This window comes from Eptatretus burgeri, chromosome 9 (assembly GCF_056783735.1).
Source record: "Eptatretus burgeri isolate ZD-2024b chromosome 9, Ebu_testis_v1, whole genome shotgun sequence".
In the NCBI taxonomy this organism is placed as follows: Eukaryota; Metazoa; Chordata; class Myxini; order Myxiniformes; family Myxinidae; genus Eptatretus; species Eptatretus burgeri.
Genome location: NC_140969.1, coordinates 24,714,452 through 24,724,044, shown reverse-complemented (window position 1 = coordinate 24,724,044; position 9,593 = coordinate 24,714,452). Strand labels below are relative to the sequence as shown.

At 45.6% G+C, this 9,593-nt stretch overlaps 1 protein-coding gene across 3 annotated transcripts in view; it reads left to right on the top strand.

Annotated features, from left to right (window-relative positions):
• The first annotated feature begins 1,142 nt into the window (after positions 1-1,142).
• ZC3H14 (zinc finger CCCH-type containing 14) overlaps positions 1,143-9,593 on the top strand; it is a 77,297-nt gene continuing 68,846 nt past the window's right edge. For 2 of the 3 annotated variants that reach the window (XM_085894390.1, XM_085894389.1), the window contains exons 1-2: positions 1,144-1,365; positions 7,939-7,981. In XM_085894390.1, the coding sequence (XP_085750516.1) occupies positions 1,330-1,365; positions 7,939-7,981 (79 nt within the window). In that variant the 5' untranslated portion in view covers positions 1,144-1,329. Of the gene's footprint in view, positions 1,366-7,938; positions 7,982-9,593 lie in introns of all 3 variants that reach the window. The other variant, XR_015061497.1, reaches the window with a different exon arrangement.

Here is a 9,593-nt window from a genome sequence, read left to right as displayed (position 1 = left end):
GGCCGTTGGCTCACAAGGAGCTCCTCCGCCCTTTTATCGAGGGTCCATGGATGGCCGTTGGCTCACAAGGAGCTCCTCCACCCTTTTATCGAGGGTCCATGGATGGCCCTTGGCTCACAAGGAGCTCCTCCGCCCTTTTATCGAGGGTCCATGGATGGCCCTTGGCTCACAACGAAGAGTACAAAATCATGGATGTGAGGGATCTCTGGGTCGCTCCCCCATGTCGTGGGCCTGTTCCAGCAGAACTGACTGAGGCAGCAGAAGTATAAAAAAAACAACACAACAAAACAACTTATTTATTTAACAAGCTCAAATGAGCTAAGATCCTCGTCCTCTTAATGATGACGTCATAAAAACGAATATGACGTCATTGTGATGTATCAGGTTTGCGATAAATTATCTGTGCTAATGCCCGGCTTGATTCCTGCAAACAAAATTCAAACAGCTTGCCTAGTTTCGGAGATAATGGTATAGGCGATTTCCATTTGCGGCGATATTATGACGTCAACTTTTTTTTCTCGGAAGAATTTCCAAAATCGGAGATGGTTACTGCCTGCGCGTGGGCTTTCTGCATATACATGGCAAGTTTCACGAAGATCCGATGAAAACTCTGGGTTGTGAAACAAAAAATGTCAAAAAATAGGAATGACGTCATAAAAATTGATATGACGTCAGAGCAACTGAGGTCGTCGAACCCTCGCATCGTGTTCCTGAAGTATAACAGCCCGCTTCAAATATCGTTTTAATATTCCCAGCAAATTTGGAAGAGATTTTGTGCGTGATGTCGTCATTTCCTGCTACGTGATTGCGTCATGTCGTGACTGCGTGCTACGTCATTGCGTCATGTCGTGACTGCGTGCTACGTGATTGCGTCATGTCGTGACTGCGTGCTACGTGATTGCGTCTTGTCGTGACTGCGTGATTCGTGATTGCGTCATGCCGTGACTGCGTACAACGTGATTGCGTGACTCCGTTTTTTTATAATTTGGAGAATGATTGCATCACATTTGTTATGTATCCTCGTGTTCTGTGCTTTCCTTCGAAGTACCAGCAGGGGCAAACCATGAAATGACGCGTCTCCTCAGATCCTCTCATGGGAACGGTTTGTGAAGAAACGTGCGTCACGTGGCCCCAGTTGGTGAAATATCATATAACGGGAACCGGGGGGAAACTGCCGCCCTCAGGCGGACGTCGCTACGGAAAGCGAACGTTAAAGCCGGAGAGGGAATGGCGAATTCATAAAGGAAAGAAATATCGTTAAGCGTGAACCGGAAGTAATAGATTCCGCAGGAAGTGGAACACGTCAACTCAAGTGGACGACTTGGGAGCATGGAGCTCGGAGTGGAGATCGGGCAGAAAATTCGGGTCAGAGGCCGAGGCCCAGTTATTGTGTCCCCCTTGAATCTTCATTGTTTTTTTGTTTTTTTTTACCGTTTACATTCGCTTTGCTGAAACTGAACGGAGATGTGGAAATGAGTGTTAAAAACCGATTCGTGACGAAACGGTCATTTGGGTTCGATTTCCCACACACACACACCGACACGTCTCAGGCCGTTTATTAATTTGGGTAAACTTATTGTGAAGACGACGTGAACGAGGTTTCAGGTACGAGAGTTCACGCTCGTCGAGGTGATCATGGTTACCGTCCTGAAAATACACACGAGGGACTCGGACGCGGGAAGGGGACGTTTGGCCCGTCATGCCGGACTATACCAACACGAGGAATTAATTAAATTGATCAGTTTATGGAGTTGATGTAATTGGGGGGGGGGAGGAGGGGCACACTGTTGTAAAAGTGTTGGTGTTTTGGGGGTGGGTTCCAGTGGGGATTATGTAGGATGTCGAGTGGTGGATGAACAGCGACCTTTCACCTTTTGATGAGACCCTTTCACACTAATCGTACCACATCAGTACCGACCAATCGTGCCAATAATGTGTCCCATGTATGTGAGAGGTGATTTGTTAAGGATGCCGGAGATAGCTCGCCTCCTCTTCACCCGAAGCACAGTGGGATCTTTAACATCCACCAACTAATGCTGGCACACGAGGTGTCGCATTTTCATGGCCATCCGAGTGGACAGGACACGCATTGGTGCACCACCCTTCCTGCAGCCACCAGAGGGTAACAGATCCGAGCAGGGCCCAGACTCGAAACCAGGCGAGACGGCTCACGACGCGAGCCTGGTGCTGGCTCAGTGGTTAGGGTGGTGGCTTGGGATCCTGGGGTCCTGAGTTCAAGCCCCGTTAGCCACTGAATTAACACCAGGGGGTTGACTCAGCCCGTCATCCTTCCGAGGTTGGCGAAATGAGTACCAGTTCCAGTGTGTGTACTGGTAGAGGGGCACTGCATCAGCGACACAGTCACGCTTCAAGAAATGATAGCTACCCCGGCAGCTAAGCTGCCATACAACGACCAGCTCACGGGCGAGTGTGTGTACATCTAGCCTATCCTGCTCACCTGCTGCATTCACCTTTCCAGGGAGAGCATTCCATGCATAAACTCATCTCAAAGTGAAAATCCTTTGCTTTACTACTACTACTACTACTACTACTACTACTACTACTACTACTACTACTACTACTACTACCATCTTAACTGCCCTCTTCTTCCTGGTCCTGTCACTGTCCATTCTGATGAAGAACCTCTGCACTTATTTTGTCTGTACCCTTCATTATTTTGAACATCTCCACCAGATGCCCTCGTAACCACCTCCTTTCTAATGCATGAAGTCCCATCGTCTCCAACCTCACATAGCTGCTTCGTCGAGCCAGGCCCGGAATCGATGTAGTTCCTCCATGCGGTGTCCTCTCGATGATAGCTATGTCCTTCCTCGAATGTGGTGACCAAAACTGTACACCAATAGTTTCAGTGAGGCCTCAGTAAATTGCTGGAGTACCGGTGTTACTACTACCTCTTTTATGCGTCATTTACCCTTCTGTCGTTGTTCACCTAAAATCCTATCGGCCTTGGCCTTGATAGAATAAGGAGGTTGTCCAACACTTGGAAAATGTCTTTCAACCCTGACAAAGTCCAAAAACTCAGTCTCTCTGAAAGGACTGTCCAGCAAACCCTCTCCATCTACTTCCAAAACAAACTCTTGGAAGATGTTGGTCTTTTAAAAAAAATACATTGTCGAGGCTTGTATAAGAGCTAACACACAGAACTTTAATAACTAGGTGAGCAGGAGACGAGAGGGAAGGGAGAGGGAAGCACAAAACAGTTGGGAACAAAGACATTTGGAGATCTGTGGAAGGGAGAGAGATGGGTGGGAGACACAGGGTAAACAAGATGGCCACTACTGGGACTTTCAGGAAGGAAAGCAGGGAATATGAATCAGGTGTGTTTGGGGGTGGATTAACAGGGGTAGAAAAGATCATGGTTTTGGATGGGGGAAGACATGAGATGGTGGCGAACAGCTGTTTTGAAGACCTGGAGGGAGGAGTGGGATTGAAGAGAGTGTGGGAGTTTATTTCAGAGGTGGGAAAAAATCAGAAATGAAAGCGTGAAGGTGAGCAGTGATTCTTGATTTTGGTCGTTTCACCAGACGTGGGTTGCTGGTGGACCTTGAATGCTCTGCGGAAATATGGGGTGGGGGAACATAGCACAGACAGAGCAAGGGGGTGGGGTGAGGCCAGAGAAGAGATGATAGAAGACAGAACAACCACCGACCTGCCTGCGGTGAGAGAGTGAGACCCAAAGACTCGGCCTCATCGCTGGAGATGCCGATGATCCTAAAAGCCTTGGTTTCCACATAACAGCATGAAGCTGAGAAAGGTGAGAGGCAGTAGTACTCCAAGTTCCATCATGGAGTTACTCAACCTTTTGGGTGTCACCATCAGCCATAATCTTTCTTGGGAAGACCCTATTTCCAAGATGGCCTCCAAACCAGCAAGCGACTCGGCATCCTTCGTTGAGCAAGGTCTTTCCTTGGCCAATCTAAATTTTGACAACCTGCAGGCCTGCATTCACAGCTTGATGGAGTGCTGCCAACCCTTTTGGGCCGGTGGCCCGACATCACACCTTTTCCTTCGTGATACTGTGGAAAGGAAGGTCCCAAAAGCATTGGGGATCCCCAATGACGAAGCCGAGTGTCTCGGCCTGTTGCTCTCACATCGCAGACAGGTTAGTGGCTTCTGTCGTGGATATTTTTTTAAACACTTTGAAGCAGAAAGGACTTTATAATTCAATTGAGGCTGTTTATTCAGTAACAAAATAAAAGGCGACACGTGCACGCGGGAAGATAGCCTGTTGCGAATCCCAGGCAGTCTCCCTCCTTACACGGGTTCCATCGAGTATGTATGTAATCTTAGCAAGGCATGGTTATTTTTTTTCAAAGGGAACTGGTCAATCACGAGCAAACAAAGAGAGTTCTTTGAGAAAGTACAGGTGGGTCTTGTCGAGTTAAAATCACAAGCACAGCATAAAAAATCGGTTCCTTATCCGAGTCTTACTCCAGATGGTCCGGACGAGGGAGTAAAGAGAATATGGTCCTCTGGTCAGGTCATCTGGAGGTCATTGGAGTTTAGATAAGATTTGCAAGGTTTTTACTACTCCGGAGGAATGTTCATACCGCGTACAAACGTCCCGACTAGCTTTTCCCCAGGATATATTTATTAAATTCTTTCTAATGCACTAGCTAAGTCTAATTAGCATTTTACCTCATTATACATTCAATTAAAATTCATTTTACAACACTTCTCTGTGTCCTTTTGGTCTTGACCCCCCAATGCCTTCTCTTGGCTCTGTCCCTCGCTGGTTTCTGCAGGGCGCACACAGCTGCCAGTAACCATCTTCTTGTTAAAGTCCCCAAATCCAGGCTCACTGCACACCTTCACTCATTTGTTCCTCTTTTCTCTCACCCGTGGAACCAACTTCCCCAGTCTGTTCAGTCCCATTCTTCTCTCCAAGGCTTCAAGACGGTTATTCACCACTACCACAGGTCATCCCGCATCCATACTCATGATCCCTTCTGCCCAAAGTCACCCCATTCCCAAGCACTGCCTTTTCCCGGGTTATTGTGTACCCCTCCCCTCTCACCCACCTTCCTCCCTTCACACCCTTTTCATTTATCGGTTGTCGGTTGATTTGTTCCATTTCGATTTCATCACCGCTTTCCTCTCGCTCCTCTTGCTGTGTTTCATTCAGCTTGTGTTTGGCTTGTTCACCCCCATGTGTCATTCTCCCCCTTCCATTAATCTCACTCTCGCTTGTACTCTGCCGTTGGTGTTTTCCTCTTTCCATTCTGCTGTGGCTCTTACACGAGCCTCAATCACGTGTATAAAAAGAGAAAACAGAAGCCTTACCAGCTGTCCAGTACTGCACTGCCTGTATCTGCTACGACCAGCTCCAGATCCTCCTTCTGTGCCACGCACTCCAACAATGGCCAATGCAACAAATATAATTCATATTTTCATTATTCTGAGCCATTCACAGCACCTTACATATCCTTGTGTTAATCTGTATCTGCCAATCCTATTACCTATCCATGAAAGTATCTATGCTTTCCTGAATCTGATCACCACCCTTTCTGCTATCTACCTTACGCCCAAGATTAGTTTCGTCTGCAAATTTGGAAAGCCGACTTCACCCCACTATCCAAATTGTTGATGTAAATGATGAATAGTAATGTAATGGTACTAGTACCGATTCTTCACGTAGCCCACTACTTACATCCTCCCAGCCTGACATTCTTCCACGAACAGCCACTCTTTCCTTCCAATCACTGATCAAGCTTCCAATCCAGTTAGGCACTCTTCCTGGCACTCCGCAAGTCTCTTGCCTTGGCAAACAGCCTTCTTTGGCATATGTTATCACAAATTCTGTCTGAAAGTCGAGATATACGACGGCCACTTCTTCGTTCGTATATAGCACAAGGCTGTGGGGTCGCATCATTGGCTGAGGGTGAGGCTGCGCCGTTGATGCAATGCCCATCGATTGGTTTGGGCAGGAATTTGGAATTTGGCCATGGTGCCGGCTATTCCCGCTATTCGCGAGCGATATGTTCCTGAAAAATGCTGCAAATGTCGGGACATTGTTTCAAAAAAAAATTTTTTTTCTTTGTTAACATTGTCTCAGCTTGTGGAAGAGCGAGGACACAGAACAAATCAGGACACAGCATAACAAAGGGAGCAGCGGGAGAAAGGGGAAACACTAACAGCAGGGCAGAGGGAGAATGTAGACAGAGATGGACAAACAAGGGATGCAGGTAACGAGAAGAGTAGTGGAGAACACAAAGGGTGGACAATATGGATCCATAAGCAAAATTGTGTTTGATCAGTTTGTGATTTTTCTCAGGGTCCGAGGAGACAGAAGATGATGACGATGCTACTGCCTGTCTGTCAGAAGAATGAGTGATGTCACGGCAGAGAGTGGAGTCATCAGCAAAGAGATAAAGAGGATTTTCCAGTCAGTGAGATCATTGATGAAGATGGAGGAATAAGATGGGGTCGAGAACACTGCCTTAGGGTACTCCAGCCTTGAAGGAGAGGAGATGAAAGAGTTCCGTTGAGAGCCATACATTGTCTATGAGAGGGGAGGAAGTCAGTAATCCAAGAGTGGAGTTGGCCTTGGATTCCATACACAGACAGTTTGGAGTCAAAGACAGGATGCCAGACTGTATCAAAAGCTCGAGATACAATATGTCCAGAGAGACGGCCCTGATCTCGTGTTTGATGTTGAGGACCTCCACCATTGTTGGGAGAGTAGAAGCAGCATGTCCAAGGTAGAGTGACCAGGTCTGAATCTGAATTGATGATCTGAGAGGAGGCTGTTGGAGAACAGGAATGATTTTATGTCGAATGCGATGATGGATTTCATGATCTTGCTGATGATTGCAGTGCAGTAAGATAATTGGCCTGCAGTTGAGGATCGGTGTTTGCACCTTTTTTTATGTAATGCTGTGATGTTGGCCGATTTCCAATTTCCAATGTGGATATAGACCAGTCCTGAAGTGTAAAAAAATAAAATAAAATAAAATAAGAAAAGCCACGAATACACGAACCGCGAATGTAGAAGCAGGTTACACATTATGACCTGCGAGTCCACGTGGTCCGCAAATTACAGGGTTTAACAGTACTGTACCTTGGCGTTTCTTGGACAATTGTGAATATGTCGTTGCGTATGATCTGCGTACACGCCATGTTTATCCCCACGATTATTGAAAAAAAAAAAGCTTGGGGATATTGTAATCAGCTCCGCTCTTGTCTATCTGTCCGTCACGCTATCTTCTAAACGGTTGGCCAGAAATTCTCCAAATTCGGCAGTTATGATCACCAGATGACAAGAAGGTGCAAGAGAACTATCATGTTTGGCCCAACCCCTGGGGTGGGGTTTGATACCCCAAAATTTTCTGCTTACTCACCCTTTTGTGGTGCAATCGCTGGTTGAAAAGGACGTCGAAGAATGAGGAATACGTGGAAGATAATATGCAGGATGTAAGCCAAGCGAGACAGACAGTCAAAGGACAAGATGATGGTTATTTTTCAACGGTGTGACGTATATGACGCTGATGTTACTGGCGATGTCATGCGTACCTGGGTTGGAGCCGAAAGGCACCGAAGCTCAACCTGGCCCGAAGTTCGAGCCGCAAATTGTGCTCAATGGAGATGCAACCGCGCCCGTCTTGGATGGCTGCAACCTGTTCATGAAGAACATCATTCTGTGCATCATCAGCCGTTGTTTACCCCCATCCGTAATGCGAACCTGATCATTAATTACTCGCTGTCTTTTAATTTGCTGAATGACGAAAACATAGTACTGTGCTGTGCTGTGTAAACGATGTACTGTGCAATCTCAGAATGTCTGATTTGTAAACTGTTGGTGCTGAACATCCCACGAAGCATCTATCCTGAGCCCACATTCCTCTCAATTGCGAATCTCGGTCTGCAAAGCTTCATACTCGTCGTAATGATTTTCCTTTGTTCTCACTGTGCTTACAGTCGGCTATCAAGAGCAAGCTGGTCGAGCTTGGGGCTTACGTAGGTGAGTGTTTTTCACAAAATTTATGTGGAAGTCTTGGTGTTGTTGATACCACGACCATTTGCGAACGATCGGTTGAATGCAGACATTCTCAAATGCAAACGAAAATTTGTGTCTGTGGACTGAGTGACAACAGACATACTGGAATAGAAAAACTTGTGTCTGTGGTAGACTTGAATGTGCATGCAAGGTGAAGTGGTGGACAAACGTGAAACTTTATTTAGTAAACTAGCAATGTGGTTCATTACCCTCGCCGAAGAAGAAGGTATTGAATTTGGGTCCGTTTGTCTGTCTGTCTGTTTGTTTTTGTTTGTCCGTGCAGAACTTTTGTGTTTTTCTCCGCAACCGCTTGTCGGATCGAGAGGAAAATTTTCACCTTCGGAGCGACTACTCAAGTGGAATGTTTTATTGATAATTTAAATGTTGTTTTATAAGTCACGTGGTGTCGTCGCCATGTTGGAAAACCAGAAAAAAATTTTGGACCTCTGCCTCTGAAACCGCATCAAGGCAAAAATTGAAACTTGTCACATGGCAAGCACTCCTCATGGGGAATAAGTGATTTTTTTAGAATGACGTCATAGGTGCCTTGTTATGACATGATTGCATATGTAGAATGCTACATCTGACCAGTATGAAAATTGTTGAGGGTCAAGGGATAAAATAGTGATCTCGGTTGTTTTCGATTTTTTTTTTTTTTTGATACATTTTAAAATTTATTTTTTAATAATGAAATTTTTTTTATATAAGGTTCCCTTGGCTGTGCTTTGATGGGTTTCAGGGTAAAGTCGTCGCAGCTGAAATGTGAATCCTATCCAGCTTCCTCCTGATGACTTCATCTTTGCTTTTTGCTTGTTTGGGTTCATTCTGATGATGCCAATGCACAACTATTTGGTCTTCCATTTGATTATAATTTAATTTACTTTAATCCCATTCTGAATTCAATTGAATAATGAATAACGTCGTGGGTCAGGGTTAGGTGTCCAATCAAAGCGGGGTTGCGTCAAAGCGGGATGTCTTGGTACCCGGTCATTACTGCCAGCAGGTAAAAATTGGCACGTCTGGTTATGTCTCCCATTAATGATGTAACACACCAGTACACAACAAACGCCACACAAAATACACCACATGAAACTACACAAACGCCACACAAAACAAGTCCTGGCGAGGGTCTGCAATCTCTGCTGTTTTTCTTGTTCTGTAATGGTTAATTTGGTGATGCAGACTCGTGTTAAAGTACTTTGGTACTGTAGACTCTTTGGTTAATTACCTTTGCCACCGAAGGTGGATGGAGGTTATGTTTTCAACCCCGGCATATCTGTTTTATCTGTTTGTGAGCAGGATATTTCAAAAGGTTATGGATGGATTCTGACGAAACTTGGTGGATAGGAGGATGGGTGTGGCAAAGACTAATTGATTCGATGTTGGTGAACATCCGGATCTGGATCTGGATACAAGATTTTAAAAAAAGAAAACAATTTCAAGTGATTATTCACCATTTAGAGATGGGGCCAAAAACATGATATCTCAAAAAGCACCATATCTCAAAACGATGTGCACAGATTATGACAAAAGTCAGTGTATGAGTTAGTAAGGTGACGAGAACAAGCTGATTCCA